This window comes from Zonotrichia leucophrys, chromosome 3, assembly GCF_028769735.1.
Source record: "Zonotrichia leucophrys gambelii isolate GWCS_2022_RI chromosome 3, RI_Zleu_2.0, whole genome shotgun sequence".
Classification (NCBI taxonomy): domain Eukaryota; kingdom Metazoa; phylum Chordata; class Aves; order Passeriformes; family Passerellidae; genus Zonotrichia; species Zonotrichia leucophrys.
Window position 1 is genome coordinate 15723545 of NC_088172.1, and position 21052 is coordinate 15744596.

Below are 21052 nucleotides of genomic sequence, written 5' to 3' on the forward strand. Positions count from 1 at the left end.
CAGGTTGTATTTCATTGCTCAGCTGGAATTTGCACATGCACCCCATTTGGTTGGCTGCTGTGTGACACTGACACTTGCTGCCTGCTGGGGACACATCCTGTCACCACTGGGTAATGCTAAGCATTATACAGAAACAGTATGGAAGAAAATTCTCCTCCTTAATACAATTATAAGTTTTTTAAGCAGAAACTCTAAAACTTAGTAGCTTCATTTAAAGAAGGTTGCATCAACAACTCCTTTTATATTGGAAATTTAGTCTTCCCATTGCTGTGGTTTGGTGTGAGCCTTTCTTTTCAGAAGACTTGTAAAGCTCAAATAGTGGTCTCCTGTGCCAGGGAGCCAAGCCACCAGATACATTCATACTGAATTTAAACCTAATTGGGGTTTGCAAAATGGATGCCCTGTAGGCTTCTCAATTGCAGGACAGTTGCTTCATTTAAAGGGCAAAACCTGTATTTGTTTAAATATCATGTTTTGAAAAGAAAATCTATTTGCTCAAAGGCTGTGCAATCAGTGATCCTTACCTTATCCTCTGCTCCCACTGCTGTCCTTTCCCCTTCATTCTTCTTTCATTACCAAGTGGACCCCCTGCCTCAGCCACAGGTGCTACCAGTGGGACAGGGGTAGATCCACAAGTGGCTCTTCTTGGTGAGGCCTTTTGTGCTTCTTTTCTCCTTCCTTGCAGAATAAAATCCAGTACTGCTGGAATTCTCCTTCATGGTAGAAGCTCTCTGTACTGGTTTGTCAGTAACAGAACAAACAAGGTGTTCCTAGTGGTGATAGTACCTTAGTGTCTAGATTGGAGTATGGTTTTTGACTCAGAGATAACGAAAATAGGGAAGAACTGTTAAGGAACCTGGATGTTGCTGCTTAGGTACTTCATATGCAGATATTCAAGGCAGCCCTAAGCAGGGTTACAGCAGTGTGCTGCTGCTGCTGGGCATCTGGTGTGTGACTGCTGCCTTCACCTGTGGGGTTCCTGAAATTCTTTCCTTTGACATTCCCCCCATGAATTGGAAGGAACACAATAACTGAGTTCTTCTGAGAATACACAATGAGTAACTGAGCCATTTTCCTTTGAGAACAACTTCAAGTGTTTCTCAGAATGTCTGTGTGTGTTATTTGTGATACTAATAATAGCACTGCTTTTTGGCCTTCCCAAAACTCTGATCTCAAGCTGCAAAGTGAAAATGCTTTGGATCTATTTTAACCTCCTCTGGGGTTTATCATCACTGATGCTGGCAGTATCAGCTGGTGAAGTGAGTGTGTGTCACCAGAGAGGAGTCTGCTTTGGAAAGCAGCTGAAGGAGCTCACAACTTCAGCTGTCACCAGCTTGGGCCATTTGTGCTGCCTGGGAGCAGCTCCACAGGGGCTGCCTTGCTTTGGGACAGCCCTGGGCTGAGGTGTTGGACTCGAATGCTCACTGTGACTCTTCCGTGAGCATCAGCTGACTGCCACCTGAACACTCCCAGCCACTGCCTCTGCAGGGCATGGTGAGGGGGAGCAGAGGATCTGCTTTAGAAGCTCCCCTTCAGCATTGGTGTCTTTTGTGGACAGGACAAATGGTTTTGGACTTTAGAAAAGTACTATATTATACATCAGTCTTTCATTTTCACCTGTGCTTTTAATGTCCTGTATTACTTCCCACCTCTCTGTATTTGCAGAAAAACCCAGAGGAGGATGGCTCAGGGAAAACACTAAGCTGGGAACCAGGTCACTTGCTTTTAACCATCTACACCGTTCGCAGCATTGAGCAGCTCTTGCCTTTCTTCAATGTACTCAGCCAAGTTTTTAACAGCAAAGTCACAAGCAGATGTGTTGGACACTCAGGGAGCCCTGTCCTTTACCCCAACTGTTTTCCAAGTAAGGACATAAAAATGGAGAACCTCAAGACCTTCTCCAGCAAAGCAAGACAGAAGATAGAAGAAATGGTTGAGAAGGATTTTCTTGAAGGCGTCATAAAATCATGAACCAAACTGGTACTACTCAGCCTATATGTAGTGTAACTATTTAAATGAAATATTGTATCTTTCTCAGTTGTATAGTATTCTTTTCTTATTTTGTATGTAATGAAATACTTAATGTTGTATTTAAGTTAAATATTTGTAAATAAGCGAAGTTCTGGATGTGGCCTGAATCAAGTTTAAATATTGGTGGCTCATATTGATTATGGTGCCTACTATTTACAGTAAATGTTTTGTTGTCTTGAGTTCTGTCTTTAAAAAAATGAAAAAAAAATACAAGGTGCACATTTTTTCAATTTGTTTCCAGTTTATTTTTGTCTTTTTTTTAAGATCTATTGGAACTTGTGCTTATTGAATAACCTGTAAAATGTTATTATGGCAGGAGTTCATACAGGACTACAATGAACTGTTTGTCAGAGGCAGACACCCTGAACCAAAGTATGCCAAGGAGGATCCTGGTGTGTTTAAAACATTGCATCCTGTTGGCCCAGCCCCTTCATGGTGCTGGGGAGCAGTTAAGGCCACAGAAGACAAACTTGTCTCTGTCCCTTCCCTCTCAAGAGTGATTATAAATATTATTACTGCAAATCACTTTCTAAATCATGTCATAAAGTATCTAATGAAGATAATATTGCAATAATAGATTATTATTTGCAAATATTCTTTTTCATTATATTGTTCCCTCCTCAAAATGAGGTGAAGTGAATCTGAAGATGAGTGACAGCCTCTGTCTTACACTGTTTGCCCACAGCTGCTTGGGCTACTGGGGGGAAGGTGGGGATGATCCTGCAGCAGCCATGGTGAGCACAGTCACAGCAGAGCTCTGGGCATGCAGCCATGCCAGTGCTCTGAGGGTGTGGGTGCTGGAGGTCAGGCACAATGTGACAATGAACTAAGCTGGGGCAGGGAGGGGCAGAATTCCTTCTGGACATGGCCATGGCTTGTCAAGAAGTTAGACAAACTTGGGGAGGGGAACATTCAACAGCAAGAGCATCTCATTAAGAGGTAAGTTGATAAAGCAGGTTAAGAATAAGCAGAGTGATATTACACTCAGTTCTGATCAATCCTTGCTACTGCCAGGAAGGGCTGGCTCTGTGCACAGCAGCACATGGTAAAATAAGTGATATTAAAAGATAAGGGAAGTTGTGTGCTTGAACTCCATTCATGATATAGGCTGGGGTGGTGCTCCTTTCCCACCAGCGAGGTGGAAAACAGCCAGGCTCACTTCATGGGCAAGTGCATCTGCATTCTCCTGTGGAATGTGGGAAAAGTTAGTTATGCTGTTGTCAGCATCAGAAGAATAGAGCAAATACATGATATTATGGCAAGCATTTTCCTGGAAATGTTGTGTTCCCTATATTGCTCCACCAGCCACTGCCATCATGCTGGCAGAGAAAAGCAGGTAGAGCATGTGGGGTGAAGTGGGGAGAGCAAAACCACTGCTTTTGCTGTCACCTTTAAGTTCAGATCTGGACTAACTTAACAGCAGCCAGAATTTTTTTTCTATTTTGCCTCTTATGAAATTGTGTAGTTAAGGACTGCTTTGGTAACTTTCTCCTTAACCCTGAGCTCTCAGAAGGCTGGTTGTGTTTTCAAAATCATCTGGTGTTAAATCTGCCTTTATAAACATTTATATTTTCATTTTGAAGATAAACATTGAGAACATTAAACATTACTTTTCTAAATAAAAGAAAATCCAAAGTGACTTTTTGTGATCACAGTCTTTTTTCCAAATTAAGCGTTTGTTAAGTGTGATTAAATGACAAGTATGGAAGCAGACTTCCTTCATCAGCCCCTGCTAGGCAGAACAGAAGATTGTTTAATGTGAACAAGCCCATAAATGAGTGCAGCTCTGACCTGTGTGTCTGCCTCAGCATAGATCCTGACGACGTCCTCTGTTCCCGACGGACGGACAAACGCCCGCGCCAGTCTGTACTTCTGCACAAGGGCATCGATCTTCTCCTGCAGCCCCGGCGGCGTCAGTGCTCGCCTTTCTGCATCTGTGGTGTCAATAACACGCCTGTCTGCCACCTGTGGCATCAGAAACAGGATGAGGCAAATTCAGGGCTGGCTACGTCTCGCTGCCTGGAGAGGAGTTCAGTTTGGGAGCTCATAAAGGGCTACTCAGACACTTGGGGGCCCAGGACCCCTGCAGCGTCTGTTAACCAAGGCTTGAGAGGTGTCAGCTGCCCCTTTTTAAAAAAAGGGTCAGTTCTGAACGTGCCTTCTTGGTCAGCTTGAAGTGAAGCTACAGCTTCTCTCAGTAGATCAGAAATTAAAATTGTTTCCTCCAGTTCATATAGAGCTCCCTATTTCATATTGTGTCTAACAGAATGCTGCCACATGGCACCTTCTGCTCAAGCTTAGCCTGAATGTTGGAAAGGATACAGAAGCAAGAGCCTGAACATTCAAGTTATACAAACTGGCACAGCAAGAAAAATCCAGTTGTACAGCAGGTAGAGGCCTTAGAAAAAACAGGATTTTTCTAATTTAAAAGTTGGAGTTCATTCTTAAGATAAAATTTGAGGAGTTTTGGTCAAGGTTTTCCATTTAACATAGTTGGCTATTATTTAATCTTTTAAAAAGTCATATTTCTATTTTAGTCCAAATGAAATTCTTGTCCATTCTCTGGGTTTTTTCCCAGTTTCTTTGGCCTATTTCTGCCCTTTCATGGTCTGTTTCAGCTTTAAAATAAAAGCAGGCAAAAGATGCAGTGAGCAGGCCCCCTGAGGCTGCTGTGGGGCTGTGCCAGCGTGGCTGGTGTCTCACCTGGACCTTGAGCAGCCGATTGGGAAGGTCGGCATAGAGGGCATCCCAGTGCTGCACGCTCAGACCCTTCAGAGCCAGGATTGCCTCGATCACAAGCATGTCCGACACAGCGTCGCCAACAGTCTGCCAACAGCGAGGGAAAACACTGCAGCAGGGAGCACAGGGAGGCAGCACTTCCTCAGGAACCCCCCAGCAGCAGCCTGACAGGAGCTCACAAACTGGCTAACCCTGCCAACACCGTGCTCCAGTACTCTCAGCTGTTACCTGGTTAATCAGGTCAATCATGTTTTCAAGCATCTTTGCTGCTTCTCTTTTCTCATTATCTTTCTCCTCTTTTACCAGCTGTCGAATTTTAGTTTCAGCAGCTTTACTAAACAGTACCTAGAAGAAAAAGATAAGGGCTTGTCAAGATGAAACCAGGATATATGCAGTAGAGAGGACAAAGCTTTTACCATCTAAGCCCAAACAGCCATCATTAATGTTTGTTACGATGAATTCCCATCCCCCCATAAAGCACAGAGGAGCTGGTGGCAATGCTGTGATAAAGACAGAAGGAATAAACAAGTCTATTTTCAAACAAGGAGGAGAAGTCTTGTTTATAAAGCTAAGCAGAGAGTGAAAAGACCTCCTTGTCCAGGTAATTTAACTAATTTTGTACATAGGTGCTGATCATATGGATTACCTGCTCATACTTACTGTGCCATGACCGTTTGCCTCAAAATAAACACCCACATCAAACTCCTGGGCCTTGTGGTGCAAGTGTTTCACTCCTGTTTTCACACAGTGCACAGGGACCTGCAGCCCAAGGGTGTGCAGAGAACGACAGCAAGGTTACAGAGTCTCCTCAGCAGGCTGGAACTGAGCACCAGCCTGCAAGGGCTGTTCACACTAACCCCTGTTTCATGGCCACTGAGGCCCCTGAGCTAAAACGCTCCACTATTTCTGCAGACCCAATTAAAAAATACTTAATTTATTCCTGTGATGAATAAAGACTAAGAAATAAACTCCAAACCTAGAAAAACCCAATTTAGTTTATAGCTTCAGGGAACACACTAGATTCACATACAAACAGAAATAATATCTTCTCTCAATTCCTGAATATTTAGCTTGCTGCAGAAAATGAATCAGTGTCAAAGTATCAAGGAGCCTCTACTCACTCACTTGGTTGCAAAGCTATAAAGTCCTCAGTTTGTTTAAGTACCAAGGGATTTAATTAAACATTTTTAAAATTAATAAAAGCTTTAATAATTAATAAAGAACTTTTTAAGCCCTGCTCTTCTGTGTCTTCTTTGCCACCAAGAATTTAGTCACTACTGGAGGTTTGAAAGAGTAATTTAATTTTGCTTGATTTTAATTTTCCTAGCAATTACATTACAGTACATTTACTTTTAAAATAAAAAAATGTAAACTACCTAGGAAAAACCCGGAGAATACCTTCAGTGTTTCCTGGAGGTAGCGTGTTGAATTCCCATTGGCATATGCTGTTTGCACCACTGCCATCTTGAAGTCCTGTTTCACCTGAGCAAACCAATAAACCAAGTTTTACTGTCCAACAGGCACACAGCCAAACAAAATGGATAAATGGAAAGATAATCAAGAAAGAAAGAACTTTTAAATTTACAATTAAAACTCCTGGGTACTAGAATGAGGCACCAGCTCACTGAGAACTTCTGTAGCTTTAAAACAACATGAATTCTGTTCAAGTATTTGTACATCCCATGTTGACTTTTCTTGGGTTTGGCTGAAGCAGCTCTTCAAGCTTAGACTTTCCAAACCCCTTTTTGGCCACAGCAGTGAGGTACAGGACAGATCTCTTTTTAAAGCTGGTTCACTTTAGGTAGATGTAGAGAGACCACATACCAAGCAACACAGCTTCCTTTATACTTTAGACTATTTTATACTTTAGACTATTTTATACTTTAAAAATTAAAATGCCAGCATTCATTTCATATGTTAGAGTTACCTTGGCAAGAAGTTCTTTTAGGAAGATACTAATTAAAGTTGCTATTTTATCTCCATCGATCAGGTGAAAATGGCCAGCTGTGTCCTTATAATAATAAACAATTCTATCTGCATCACCATCAAATGAGCAGCATCTCTCATTGGGCTTCATGTCCAGCCCTAGTGCACAGAGGTACAAATGCAAGTTAAAGACAGGAAAAGAAACAAAACCAGGTAATTTATTTCAGTGAGTGATTAGGAAAACACATTTTCTTTTCAGAGCACAGGTCTGCATACAAATGACTCCACTCAGGCACAGTTAAAGCCAGGATCCAGACAGGAGGCACAAGCATCCATCCCCAGCAGGCCCTGCCACTGTGCTGCTCCCAGCACTGCATTTCTCCAGCACACAACCAGCGTGGGAAGGGGAAGCAACACCACAACCTGGTGTTCAGATCTGGCCAGCAGCTGCAGTGAGAGGGTGCCTGTCCAATGGAGACCTCAGTTTAGCCTCACATAATCTCATATCCAAACCAGCCTGCTCTCCCAGTTCAGGGCTTTGCTTTTATACAATTCTCAGAAAATGGACTGAAATCTTTTCCTCACTGGTTTCTGTCAATGAGTCAGCTGCTGGCACCGAGCTGTTAATTAACCCAGCCCTTCTGCAGGAATCCGGAAAAGCGTTTCTTCATAGTACAAAGGGGGTAAAATAAATAGCACTAAGCCAGTCCTGGCTGATCTTTGGACTCTGCCAGCTTAACATTCTGAAGAGACTGCCAAACACATTTCAGCCAGTCAGAGAGATGCTGTGCTCCTCCAAGCACTTCAGACTAACATAGAGATGTGCCAAACCTGGCCAGGCTGTTCCCTCTTTCCATTGCACAAGGAGAGCCATTCATGCAGTCACTTAGTAAGAAACAGGGAGCTCCACCTACCCAAGGATGTGGACCCTGCCAGACCCTGCAGAGGAGGTAAAGCAACATAAAATTACTGACTACTCACCTCCAGGTGGTTTCTGGTGAACTTTCACAAAATCTGCACCACATAAGTGATTGAGTTTCTCCTTGGTTCCATCATTATATATGTGGAATACCACCTCTTGTGGAAAGTAGGGCTTCATTTCTGACAGTTTCAGGGCTCCAATTCCATTGGCACAGTCAATCTTCAGGTGCCTCTGAAACTCTCCGGAGCAGTGAGACTTAGTGCAAGGGAAGAAGGGGCAAAGTGAGCCATTATCCAAGAGAAACCACACCTAGAGCATGCTGAATTAGAAACTTCAGGCCCAAACAGGCTAACAAACACAAGAGATTAATTTTGTACATTTGCAGGAAGAAGACAACACCTACTATTCACCTGTTTTATCAGTTCCATAAAAGCTTTGGAGAGTTTTTCATAATAACCTTCCAGTGTTGCTTTCCCATACTGCCCTTGGGTGTTTTGACAGCAGACCATGTAGTGGAGCTGTGGTGTTGTCACCAGACCATAATCTAGTGTGAAATAAAAGGAACAATATACAGAATAGAATTGCAAACTAATTGCTGCTTGAAAGTTGTACAGTAAACTGACAAATGCAGTACAGGAAACACCTATGGAATTTTTCAATTTTGTCTTATGAAAACTCTTATAACCCTCCCCTGCCCTGCCGTGCATGAAAGCCATACAACCACCCTGAAATAAAACTGTCCCAAGCAAGGATGGAAATGTGTCTGGGCTGTTGCCCTAGGGCTGCATAAAGGAGTCACATTTACATAAAAATACTTGAAGTAAGTTTAGAATTGCAGAAGTGTAACCTACCATGGTACTGACCACCTAGAACCTGGATACCATCTATAACTGACTGGGACAGCTTCTTGCTGCTTGGCCTGGAAAACAACAAGTACATCTGATAACCCTGGCAAAGGCATTCATCTGTGCACTCTATGGAAGGAAGCACATATGGGTGGAAGACTACAAGCTTCCTGCCACGAGATTTAGACTCACTGTGAAGAAATCCAAACCTTTCTCTGCTGAAGGCAATTCCCAATAAAGTTTGAAATCCAACACCCCCAGGGATTGCAAACACATGTAAGGTGCTGGGCACAGGCGACACCACACAGTGCCCACACAACTCCCCTGAAGATAGCACTGGCACTTCCACAAGAGCAGGATACAGCTACAGCCTTTTGTCATTACCTGGTGTCTCTGCCAATAAAAACCGAGGCATCTTTGTGCAGGTTCACTGCTGCTTTTTGGCAGATCTCAGTTACCACCTTCTCTAGTTCTTGCTCCTCTGCATTTGCTAGTTGTGTGGCATACTCTTCCCAGGAAGGGTGCAGCATTTCTCCAAGAGGATCAACCAGCTTTACACCATTGTCTTCCTTAGCAGAAAAACAAAAGAACAGAAAACAGTAAGTCTAAAAGTGGGGAACTAATAAAATCTTTTTGAAGATAGACAACACATGGTTCAGTCACATTGCTTCTTTAAAAGTGGAGAACTTCTGGGATGCAATAGCTTAGCTGTTTATTTCAACCACCAACAAGCCCCGAAAGAAGCACTATAACAAGCATACTGAGTAACCAACTCTTTCTCCCTTATAATTTTGGTGTGAAATTCATTCAACATTAAAATTACATAAGAGGAGATTCTAATAACCTTCAGTGCTCCATAGCAGCTAAAGTTTAAATGCCTGGTAATCGCTGCATTTGCATGTTTATTTTTAAATCTTACAGATTTTACTCAAAGGTTCTTCTCTTCTCAATGTTACTCCTAGCTCCCCAACGTCAGAAAGTTACACTGCAACATGAAATGCTTCCTGTGTTACACCATTTCCACATGAGAAAAAATCCCGCTTTTGTGTACAGGGGAAAAATAACTTCAGCGAGACTAGAGGCCGCATTTACAGGGAGCGGGCTGAATGCTTTCGGCAGTCCACGAGCCTTCAGGGTCTGGTCTCTCAGCGCTGGGATGAGATTGATTCCAACAAACTGATCACATCTTCCCACCCTTCTACCAAAGCACTTCACATCATTGCACCGAACCGGTGGCCTGTTTGAGGAGCGGGCAGTCCTTCCTTACTTCAGGGTTGTGCGACGCCGTGACCATGATGCCAATGGTCGCAGTCACGGCCTTGGAGCGGAGGGCGGCCAGGAGCCCCATGCGGAACACGACGTGGTCCAGGTGCTGGGCCGCGCTGCGGAACCCGGCCGTGCCGTAGTGCAGGGTCAGCCCGGCAGGCCGCGGGTGCAGGGCCGAGAACTTCCTGAGGGCTTCGGAATCCATCCCTGGGGAAGGAAGTGACACGGATGCCAGGGAGAGCGGACAAGCGGCGGGGAGCCGCCTCACGCCCCGGAGGCTGCGGTGCCCAGAGCGCTGCCAGCAATGCCCGGGCACCAGCGCCGGGAATGAGCCTCTACCCTGCCCGGAGAGCAGCGGATAACAGCGGGATCAGACACAAGCAGGTGACGGAGGGACGGAGAACCAGAATTCCCAGTCTGGATCCACGGACAGCCAGGATTCCCAGTCTGGACCCAGGGATCCGAACAAGTTCCCGCAGCGGCGCTTCCCGTTTCTCACCGTGACATCAGCCGCCCAGAGCGCTCGGCCGCGGCTCCATACACTGACTGCCGAGCCCGAAGCAGCGTGTCCCGCCTCGCCAGGCGCTTGCAGGGCGGCCCCAGCGGTGTTCCCAGAGGAGGCACCGTCACACAGACACCAGGCCGGGCGGGCGGGGCCGGACACGCGCCCCCTGCACGGCTGCGTCCCTCGGGACCCCCGGCGATGGCGCGGGGACGCGCAGGCTGGGACGGGACGGGACGGGACGGGACGGGATGGGATGGGACGGGATGAGTGGAAAGGGATGGGTGGGGCGCGATCCCGCCGGAGCCGCCGCCGCGCGCCCCGCACGGAGCCGGCGCAGCCCCGCCCACTCAAGGCCGGGCCGACCAATGGCGGGCGGGTGGGCGGGGCAGCGCCCGCCGCGTGGCACTCGGGCCACGCCCCTGCCCGGAGCAGCGGCCGCGCAGGCGCCACCCCGCCCGCCCGGGAGCGGCCCGGGGAGAGGCCGGGAATGGCGGCGGCGGCGGGAGCGGTCGGCCCGGCTGGGCTGGGCTCGCTGTGACAGCCAGCCCCGCATAGCTTCACTGACAGCGCGCTCGGATTTCAGAGTTGCCCCCCCAGTGCGCTGCTTTTGGATGGGGCCGGGTTAATTTTCTTCCCAGCGGCTGGTACGGGGCTGGTTTTGGATTTGTGCTCAACACAGTGATGATGATGATGATGTGGAGATGTTTTTGTTATTGCTGGACAGGGCTTACACAGAGCCAAGGCCTTTCCTGATTTCTGTGCTGCCAGGCTGGGGAGGATGGGGGAGCCTGGGAGGAGACACAGGTGACCCGGACAGGTGACCCCACTGACAAAGGGACATTCCAGACCATGGAACATCACGCTCGGTACATAAGGCAGGAGGAAGGAGGAAGGGGAGGACGTTTGCAGCGATGGCGTTTGTGTTCCCAAGTGACCCTGAGGTGTGATGGGGCCCTGCTCTCCTGGGCATGGCTGAACACCCACCTGCCCATGGGAAGCAGGGAATTCATTCCTTGCTTTGCTTCTGTGCGCGGCTTTTGCTGTCCCTATGGAACTGTCTTTATCTCAACCGGTGAATTTTCCGCCCTTTAGCCTTCCGAATCTCCCCGATCCGCGGGTGGCGGGGCCTGGCTGCTGGCTGGCGGAGAGCCCCGACACGCAGCCAGCACCGGGTGTATGTGCTGATAGATCCCATCAATAATGCGCCTCTGCCCGCACCTCGGCGCGGGGCTCCGTTCCATTCTCCATCGCTGAGCCCGGCAGGGCCCGCACGGCTGCTGAGGCCGTGTTTAACCAAACTCTGCCCTTAAAGGGTCGCGGGGCTTCCCTGGGGGGGCTGAGCCTCACCGTGCGCCAAACCGCGGGGTTTGACTGCAGTCCTCTCGTTGCAGGCGGGCGCGGAGGGCAGTGCCATGGCTGCCACGGTGAAAGAATGCCTGGAGCTCCAGCTGCTGGAGGTGGAAATGCTCCTTTCCATGTTTCCCAAGAGAGGAGAATTCCGCCTGGATGCGGATGCCGTGCCCAGCATCCAGCGCTACCTGAGGAATGCTGGCGGAGCGCTGCCCCCGCAGCTGGAATATCGCATCGCGCTCGATGTCGGGGAGGCCAAGGTGAGCTGCCAAGGAGCTTGGTCATGGGTGCTGTTGTCTCTACTCCTTCTGCACACACTGGAAAAGGCTGCCCGGAAAAAAGGGGGTTAAAAAAACCACCACATTTTTTTGCTCTTTGAGAAGTCTAGAGTAATAGAAAATCTCAGCTGCTGCTAACATCTGTGTTGGAAATATAATATTGTAAAAATAGCCCCAAATGGCGGACTGCAATTATGAGGAGTCACAAGAACGCAAAAACAAAACCAGCCTATGAGCAGAGAACCCCAACTCTCAGTATAAGGACTTACAACAGTTCAACTGATTGAGGAAAGGGATTGAACTAATTGGTGTAAATACCTGCACAGAGAACACAGGTCTGAGTGCATACTAATTGTCTGTTCTCAATTTCTAATGACTAGAAACTGAGAACAGACAAACTCAGCCTGAAAGCCATTTTCCATGGAATGAAGGTAATCAAACATTAGAACAATTTACTGGGTAATGAGATGGCCTCATGATTTTTTTTAAACTTTAGGTACAAACTGAGGTATCTTTCTAAAATGCACCCTTTCACCAACCTACAAAGAGAAGTTTTATGAACCATGTAGGGAGGGCTTGTGTAGGAGTAGTGGGTTTTTTTTCCATAGCAGATTGTCAAGGAACTTGGAAAGATAATTAGTCATTTCATGATTCACTGCTCTCTACAGGACTATCATATGATTGTGCACTGTAGTGAGCACCCCCTAACAGTGTACAGGAGCTTGAAGCACTGAGGACACATAAATCCTTCCTGCTCTTGGGCTAGAGGCAGAGTTCAGCTGCCAAAGAACTGTGGTGCTGTTTGAAGGCACTGTAGGGATAATCAAGAGAAATTCAACAGCCCAGTGTTCATAGGAGATCAGATAAGATAAACTTGAGGTCTCCCTGACCTGAAATGTACATAAATCTTTTCATCCCCTATAATCCTGACTCCTCTTTATGGTGAATACTTCCTTAAAATAATGGTAACACACAGAATCACAGAATGGTTTGGGTTGGGAGCAACCTTAAAGGGCAAGGTATTTCCAACACTCCTGCCATGTATCTCTATATGCAGTAGGTACAATCACAAACACCATTCCATGTAACTCTTGGCTTTTTTTTCCAACAGCTGGGCTGAGTTGAATAGTCATTGTATTTGGTAAGGGATGAGATTCACAAAAGTCCTTGACTCCAACAGTTCATTGCTGTAGCAACACTGAGCTAGAAATATCCCTGGAGGGTAACTGTGTACCTTCTCCCAAGCCACAGCATTAGTTCTGTGAACAGCACAAAAGCTGCCTGGATATCATGGGAAGTGTTGTGAAAGTGGCAGCATGATGCAACACAAGAAAAGGAACAGACAAAAGAATGGCTTATTGGGACAAAAGGGAAGTGGGAATAGTTCCTGTCAGTAGGGTGCTGCAATCTTGATTACATCTACTCATAATCTGCCTCTGTCAGGGAAGAAGAATCTAGTGTGTCTTCAGTAGCTGCAGAATTAATCTTTTCTCTGTGTGTGTCTTCTGTTTTTAAGGTAAAGGTGGAGTTGCAGGTTCTCCTTCCTCATATGTACCCTCAGGTGGCTCCTCAGCTTTTTGCCAGATCAGATGCTCTGCACAGACAGCAGCAGTTGCAGCTCAATACTCGTCTCACGGCTCACATCAGCTCTCTGGATCCAGGAGATCTGTGTGTGTGTGAGGCTGTGCAGTGGGTGAAGGACAACACCCTGCCCTTCTTGGAAAACTGTCAGGCCTCGTCTGAGCGTGCTGCTGAAGCAGTCAGGGCTAAGGAAATGCTGCATCGCATGTGGATCTACAGCCATCACATATACAGGCAGGAACTGAGGAAAAAGATTTTTGACTGTGCAAAGAAGTTAAATCTGACTGGCTTCTGCCTGACTGGCAAACCTGGTGTCATCTGTGTGGAGGGACTCCAGGAAAACTGTGAAGAGTTCTGGCGTGTTATTAGGTATCCCAACTGGAAGCACATTTCATGCAAGCATGTGGAGAATATAGAAACAGAGGGAAGCATTGATAATCTTCGTCTCTTTCACAGTTTTGAAGACCTGCAGTTTCAGGCACATGGTGATTATGGCCTGAGGAATGACTATCACATGGATCTTGGCCAGTTTCTGGAATTCCTGAAACAGCATCAAAGTGGACACATTTTTCAGATTTTATTTGGTGTTGAAGGCAAACTTTCAGACAATTGAGAGAAACTGTTTATGAAGAGTTCTAATTCTGGAGAGCAAGAGGTGTTGCTAACACTGAAATATTTTGCCTTACAGCTACTGTGAAAAAGGAAACTTTTAACATCTGAGATGAATGGTTCAAGTAGTTAATCTCAGCTTTTGTGCTCAACTGCCACATATTTTTGAGACGTGTTCACTGATTTTCTAAGACTCTAAAACTGGCATTTGTCTCTGTAAGCCATGCCTGATAAATATTCCACCATGAGTTAGGAATTATACACTTCTGTCTGCTCATCTGTACTGTGCTGTGTGAATTTCTTCCCATCTCATCTGAGCCCGCTCTCTTTCAGTTTAAAACATTCTCCCCTGTCTTGTCATTACGTGCACTTGTAAAAAAGTCCCTTTCTCTTTTTTGTAGGCTCCCTTCAGGTACTAGAAGGTGTTATAATGTCTTGCCAAAGCCTTCTGTTCTCCAGGCTGAACAATCCCAATTCTCTCTGCCAGTTGTCATAGGAGAGAGATGCTCCAGCCTCCGATCATTTTTTGTGTCCATCCTCCTCTGGACTGGCTCCAGCAGGTCTGTGTTCCTTTTACCTTCATGTCCCAGAGCTGGATGCAATGATCTGTTTGGGGTCTCACAAAAGGGGAATGGAGGGTGAGAATCGCTTCCCTCAGCTGCTGGTCACGCTGCTTTTGATGCTGCCTAGGATTCAGTTGGCTTCCTTGGCTTCAAGTGCACATCACTGGCTCATGTTGAGTTTTGTGTTTACCAGTACCAAGTCCCTCTCCTCAGGGCTGCTCTCAATCCATTCTCCACCCGGTCTGTGTTTGTGCCTGGAATCACCCTGACCCAGGGACAGGATCTTGCACTCAGCCTTGTACACAGACCCATCTCCCAGGTCCCTCTGGATAACATCCCCTTCCCTCCAGTGTGCTGACTGCTTCCCATGGCTTGGTGCTATCAGCAAACCTGCTGGGGGTGCAGCTGGTCCCACTTACTGTCCTGTAAGTTACTGTTACTGTCCCTGTCACTGACAGCAATGTTAATGCCAGCCCCTGAGGAATGCCAGTCCTACTGGTCTCCACTTGGACATCATCCATTGACTGCAACTCTGCAACCAACCATCCTTACCCACCGAGTGGTTCATGCATCAAATCCAGGTCTCTTCAGTTAAGGAGGTCATGAGGCAAAATGTCTGTCTGGTTATGTTAATAACAATTTTTCATCTGTTCAATTCATGGCATTTTATGTTTACACTGTTAGGCCAAACACCTTGGAAATGAAAATGGGTCAGATGAGACAAAGTTTAGTTTTCCCCCTTACATTACGTAAGGAAATAAATGTAAAACACAGAAAATAGGAAAAAGCCCCTATATGTGTAAAAAATATATATATATATTTAATATTACATAAAAATACAAATAACTTGAAGAATCCTTTCTTATGTAAAATTAGTATGGAGAGAATTTTCCAGCAGCTTGTAAGAGGCAATGCTGTTAATGGTTCATTAGGCAGTGTTTTCCTGGAGGGAAGAGTGCTGAGTGTGGATGTGGAGGGTGAGTGTCCCGTTTGTAATGCATGTAATTATATATATAAATATGATATGTAGTTGAAGAACACTACTGAAAAGTCCCCTGGAAGGGCCACCAGCCCACCACCTCCCACTCCGTGCCTGAGTGCCTCCATGTGCAAAGGGGTACCAAGCAATAAAAGCAGACTCACTGCTGAGCTGCACGACTCCAACACCCAGGCACTCAGCAGCAGCTGTTTAAAGACTGTGTTTCAGCACACTTAGCTGATGTAAACATAAATAACAGATATTATTTTATTTCAAATTAAATACAAGGAAGTGTTTTAATACCCTTCTCACAATAGCAACACACTGAAATGCTGAGGGTGGCATTGAAATGCAGAGTATTTCTGGTTGCTCAGAATATGATTAATGTCTTTTCCTTCACTGTGGTAGGTTGTACTGTTTGTGTGATCATAACTTCTGCCAAAAGCACAGTGAGGCAAAAATGTTGACACGTTCCCATTAGGCAGTGAGGGAGAAAGTGCCTCTCTTTCTGAATTTGGGACCTGTAATCTGCAGCTGTGACAGAGCTGAGGGGCTAGACAAATAAAATTAGTATTTGGTTTTCTAGAGATAATCTCTCTTGTAAAGATTAGAGAGAAACAGAAATGTTCAAGTATCCTTTTTTCCCCCAGAACCATCCAGAAAATATAGTACATTTTTCTTGGAGTGGTAATTGTTTAACAACTAATAATTCCTCAAAGTCTATTCCTGGCATTTTGATACTCCCTTTTTGTCAAGAATGTGGAGTTCAAAAAATTAGGCCAAACATTTGCGATGATCAGAACAGTGGTTATCTTGGTGGGGGAATTAAATCCTCCATCTTATACAGGACATTACCTTAGCTAACATTAAATGTTAGTATTGTTAAATGTTATTCTTAGCAATGGTAAAATGTTCTGATTAGATGTGAACAAAAGGTTCTGCAGATTTGGTTCTTCTAGAAAATTTTCATTTCATAACTCCACACAAGAGTGATCAGTAAGTATTTTCTCTGGAATAAAAAATTCTAACCTTATGGTTGTTTAAAGTTTGTTTTGTTGTTTTTTTTTTTTTAATAATAGGTTCACAAATTATGCAAATTACTGTGACTGTAATGGATAAAATACCAAATGTATTTTTAATTGCCCATTTATCTGCTTCAGTACCTATTGATGTTTGTGACAAAACTGTTGACTCAAGATATAACCATTTTTTTCAAAGAAATCTGTCAAACTGTAGTGTAGGATATCTCAATTAAAATAACCATCAAAATAACCAAAAACAAATATATCTCTCAGATTAATTTTTATTTTCTGATGTATAATTGAGGATGTCTTGATCTGAGTTTCTAACCAACTACTATGAATTAGAAAAAGTTTTCTGCATCTTAAAAAATTAGCAATTCTTAGGCTTTCTAGGCAGAAACAACTTTAATATTTTAATGCTTTTTAAGTGCAGCTGATTTGTTTGTTCTTCATTAAATATTTACAGTTTGACTTTCATGGCCTCTTCAGGCCAGGTGTAGGAGTCAGCCACAAAGCTGTTGTAGTCAGTGCTGTACACCTGAGAGCGGATGAAGGCCTCGAGGTCCTTGGGCTGAGGGTAGGTGGAGGCAGTGTTTTTCCTGTAGGCTTCTTCTGCAAGCTGGAAAGAGGCATTAAAATCCCAATTAGTGCTCATAAACTATCTGAGTACACTTAACAGAACTTAAAAGTAGGACTTAGTTCAAAATTAAGATGAGACTTGGCCCTCTCTGGTGCTGGCAGTCACCTGTGTTCACACTGGCTCAGGTAAGTTCCCTGTGAATTAGACTACAACAGGACGATGTTTGTGTTTAAGTGGGTCTGACTTGGGCTACTTTTGAACAGGATTATGTGTTCAGACTGTTACAAATACAGTGCTCCTCTCTGCACTGTCTTAGCTTTCACTGTGCAATGGTGGATAAAATAGTCCACAAGCCCCAGGCACTGAGATACAATTTCTGCTTTTCTCTCATCACTTTGTCCTGGTTTACAATCTTCCCAAAGCGCTGTAAGAAAAGTATGATTTGTTCAAAGCTTCCATGCTCCTTGCATATTAGAGAAGTTTAGTATTTGCCATAGCTTGATAATATACTTCAAAAAAAGTAAACACATGGGAAAAAAATAGTCCTATGCAGTGCACAGAATGGCTGGGGGAAATACAAATATTTGCTTGCTCTTTTCTCACCCAGACCATACCTAAGTGAATCAATTATGCATCACAAATACAGCTGCACAAAAATTAAGTTTAGAAGGGGTTGGAGCTCTCTCAACACATCAAAGTAGCCTCTCACACCTGAAGATCACCTACTTGAGAAACAAGTATCTTCAGACTGAACATTCATCTGTGAAACAAAGGAAGTCTGGCAGACAGGTTTTATGCAGCACTGTGAAAAGATCTGCTTGAAACTATTTGGCAAACACTCTAATGCTCCTGCTCTGAATAAAAGGGAGATGTTCTTCTTCCTGCTTTCCTTAGCTCTCTTTAAAACAGAAATGTTCTAGTTTGGTGAGAAGCTGAGACCCCAAATCGCCTTATTAAGACTTCTTTTCTAGGATTAATCTGAATCCCAACTCAATTTGATTGAGAAGCACTTTGGGTGTTTATATAAGCATATCTTCAGGTCTGTGCACGTAATTATTGTGGTTGAATAGGGTCTGAATTCATACCCAATGCTTGGTATTCCAAAATATTTTGATAGTGTTCCTCTCCTGGAAAAGGCAGAGGCCTCTTGGGTTGGGTTGTATGAGCCAGAATAAGTATTTTCAGGAATAAAGTTTCAACAGAGAACAAGCAGAAGGAATCATTTGGTAACATTTTCCTTCTTTTGTATATTCTATAACACGCACAAACAGAGGAGGAATTTCTATCACTGCGCTTTTGCCAAACCAAGACCCAGTTTGATTTTGCCTGAGGAATTTATGTAACATTTTCACATCTACAGAGCAGAGTTACTACTTGCCTAAGACATGAACTTTGAGAAGGATTTTTCCTTTTCTTAAATACACAGAATGAGAGAAGCTATGGAAACTGTTTCATGTATGAGGGTTCCTTGTTATTCTTTCAAAAGCATATGAAGAGGAATTATTCACAGTAAGGTGACAAAGAGAGAAAAGAATAATTTTAGGAAAAAAAGTCACAGAGGACAAACAAAAAGTTGAAACTGATAACCATGAAGGGGCACAAGCCCTTCAGCTGTGCAGTTGGCATGACTGTGGTGAACAGCAGAATCTCTGCTCTACAGACATACATGCTTGGTGTAGATCCACAGCTCTCCTTGTATTTTGATTGCCTTTATATTTCTGAATTTAAAATTTAATTTTGAAACTGCTGCATGCCCAATATGGATTCACGTAAACCAACTTGTGTGAAGGTGTGTTAGGTGATAAAATCAAACCATGTAGAGCTGGTGGGAAGACAAAAAGCCACAAAATGCTGAAATTACTTACCCTCACAGCAATTTTCAGTGACACATCCTGAATAGTGACTAATGGAGGGTAGAGGCGACCTTCCTGTAAATTCTCTTCTGTAACTTGCTCTGCTATAACCTGAAATAACACAAACATTTGTAACTTGATATGCAGATGCATCTGTAGCTTGATTAGACAGTGATACTGTCTTTAGCAAAGAAATGTTTCTGCTTTGGCAAATTCCACAGGTACTCCTTAATCCACCTAGACAGAATTTTTTAGAACCACCTCTGTCATTAGGAGAAGCTAAACAAGAATTAGAAATGTCGGGAGTTACATCTTTTTCTCACTCAGACAATAAAAGCTACTTAAGTCTTGAATAAATTCATGACACACATAAACTAGCAAATAGTTCATTGTGAGATAGAAATTCCAGCCAACAATTGCAGTTGGGCCAAAGACTTCTAAAACATAGAGAAGCACCAGTCATTCTGACAGCTGTCACATTAACCTGTGCAGGGAACAGAACTGAAACCTTTAAGTGTAAAATGCTCTGGAAGAAATTACTGGCAGCTGGTATTTTTGCTATCAGTAGCTACAATTTGTTTGTCATTTGGGGACTTGAAATAGCCTTTCAGGGTGATCCAGATGTGGACAGAAGGAAAGCTCTGCTCTGGATAACATCTGGTAGAGCCATGTATTACACACCAAGAGGTTCTGAAAACACCAGGAAAGTCCAGGAAACACTGAGAGTTAAAACTGATAAAAAAGCCCAAAGAGAAAGCAAGAAGTGCACTTTTGAGGGAATATTCTAGGAAGATACTTGAAACAAAGCACAAACAAAACTTCCCACAGTTCCTGTCAAATCAGGTAATAGGACCCTGTACATATGCTTGTAAACATCTAGGACTGCATCAGAACAGGTGTCTGGATGCATCTCTTCCAGCAGAAATAGGTAAAAAGTTTGAACTAAAGTAACTCCAGGTTCAAAAGAACTCAGTGTTCCCTTGTGCAGTCTAACTAGAATGTTTGTAGCTGTCCTAAGTTTTTCCATTTGGAGTTAAAATGCTGACAAGAGCAATAGGCTCTTGAATATAACAAGGGAAGAAAAAGTATTTGTTTACATTTAAACCTGATCTTGAGAAATACAGCAGAGAAAACCCCTCTAGGGGGAGCTAAGAGAATGTAAAATCAAGTTACTGCTGTTCATAACAGCAACCAGGTTATTTCAAAATGATACAGAGCCCTTTGATGCGCATCTGAATGTAAGGAGGCACTCACAACATGAGGTCTCTGATGTTAACAGCATAAGAGGGCTCTGCAGCAAAGATGAAAGCTGAAGAAATCAACAGCAAGTTGCTCTTACTGCAATGCATCACTGAAAATTAAAGGTTCAGGAGTGGAGTACTTCTCTTTTGTGATTCTGTTTTTGATAGAAGGCAAGCCACAAAATATTTGGGCAGTGCTCAAAGTGGGAGAGGTGGCAAGGTCAACTGTACAGATGCCATGCTGTTCCTTCAGACACACTCCTGTAACAGCACTGAAAACTATGCAAAAACACAAACCCAAGCATTTCCAAAGAGAACAACAACCTCTTCATGTGCTGCTTGAAAAACACTCCTTGAGAACATCAGATCAGTGGTAGGGGAAAAAAAGATGAATCTACATGTGGGATTACTGAGAAAATAAGAGGTGCCACAGAAAACATAATTGTGCCAATGTATAAATCCAGAATGTAACATCACTTTGAGCAGGGTGTGGTTTTTCTCCATGTACTTCAAACAAGAATGGAGTAGAATCATGAGTGGTATAGAAAATAAAAAGATGGTAATTTTTTTTTATCAAGGAAACAAAAAAAAAAAAATAGACTTGGGAGAAAAAGAGAAGTCTGAAAGGAAATGCAAAAGACAACTTAAGGAGAATATTTCTTATGGTGCTGTAGAGAAACCAAATCATCAAAGAGCAGAAAATCCTGAGTTTCTTTTTCCACAGGACTCATAAATAAAGTGTGACACTAATTGACAAAAGAT

General features: G+C 44.1%; 4 protein-coding genes across 7 annotated transcripts in view; 2 read left to right on the forward strand and 2 right to left on the reverse strand.

Moving 5' to 3' along the window:
* DOP1A (DOP1 leucine zipper like protein A) overlaps positions 1 to 3670 on the forward strand; it is a 61846-nt gene extending 58176 nt beyond the window's left edge. The window contains exon 40 of the mRNA XM_064707461.1: positions 1666 to 3670. Within this exon, the coding sequence (XP_064563531.1) occupies positions 1666 to 1971 (306 nt within the window). The 3' untranslated portion in view covers positions 1972 to 3670. The remainder of the gene's footprint in view (positions 1 to 1665) is intronic.
* PGM3 (phosphoglucomutase 3) lies at positions 3083 to 10578 on the reverse strand. The gene is made up of 13 exons (XM_064707455.1): positions 10229 to 10578; positions 9731 to 9936; positions 8848 to 9032; positions 8470 to 8537; positions 8029 to 8162; positions 7678 to 7873; positions 6698 to 6855; positions 6169 to 6252; positions 5431 to 5529; positions 4999 to 5115; positions 4735 to 4857; positions 3823 to 3996; positions 3083 to 3217 (listed from the first exon to the last, which is right to left on the reverse strand). The coding sequence occupies exons 2-13, from the start codon at positions 9932 to 9934 to the stop codon at positions 3128 to 3130; spliced, it is 1632 nt and encodes a 543-aa protein (XP_064563525.1). The 5' UTR covers positions 9935 to 9936; positions 10229 to 10578; the 3' UTR covers positions 3083 to 3127.
* On the forward strand, positions 9931 to 16627 carry RWDD2A (RWD domain containing 2A). 4 transcript variants are annotated; one of them, XM_064707457.1, is made up of 4 exons: positions 9931 to 10113; positions 10959 to 11100; positions 11626 to 11844; positions 13379 to 16627. In XM_064707457.1, exons 3-4 carry the CDS (start codon positions 11647 to 11649, stop codon positions 14054 to 14056), a joined length of 876 nt encoding a protein of 291 aa, XP_064563527.1. In that variant the 5' UTR covers positions 9931 to 10113; positions 10959 to 11100; positions 11626 to 11646; the 3' UTR covers positions 14057 to 16627. The 4 variants fall into 4 exon arrangements, with proteins under 4 accessions (XP_064563527.1, XP_064563526.1, XP_064563528.1 ...); XM_064707456.1 differs by lacking the exon at positions 9931 to 10113 and adding an exon at positions 10723 to 10878; XM_064707458.1 differs by lacking the exon at positions 9931 to 10113 and adding an exon at positions 10723 to 10878 and having other exon boundaries at positions 10970 to 11100.
* A 252-nt stretch (positions 16628 to 16879) lies between these two features.
* Positions 16880 to 21052, reverse strand: part of ME1 (malic enzyme 1) — a 154875-nt gene continuing 150702 nt past the window's right edge. The window contains exons 13-14 of the mRNA XM_064707454.1: positions 19062 to 19160; positions 16880 to 17235 (exon numbers count right to left, since the gene is read on the reverse strand). Of these exons, the coding sequence (XP_064563524.1) occupies positions 17077 to 17235; positions 19062 to 19160 (258 nt within the window). The 3' untranslated portion in view covers positions 16880 to 17076. The remainder of the gene's footprint in view (positions 17236 to 19061; positions 19161 to 21052) is intronic.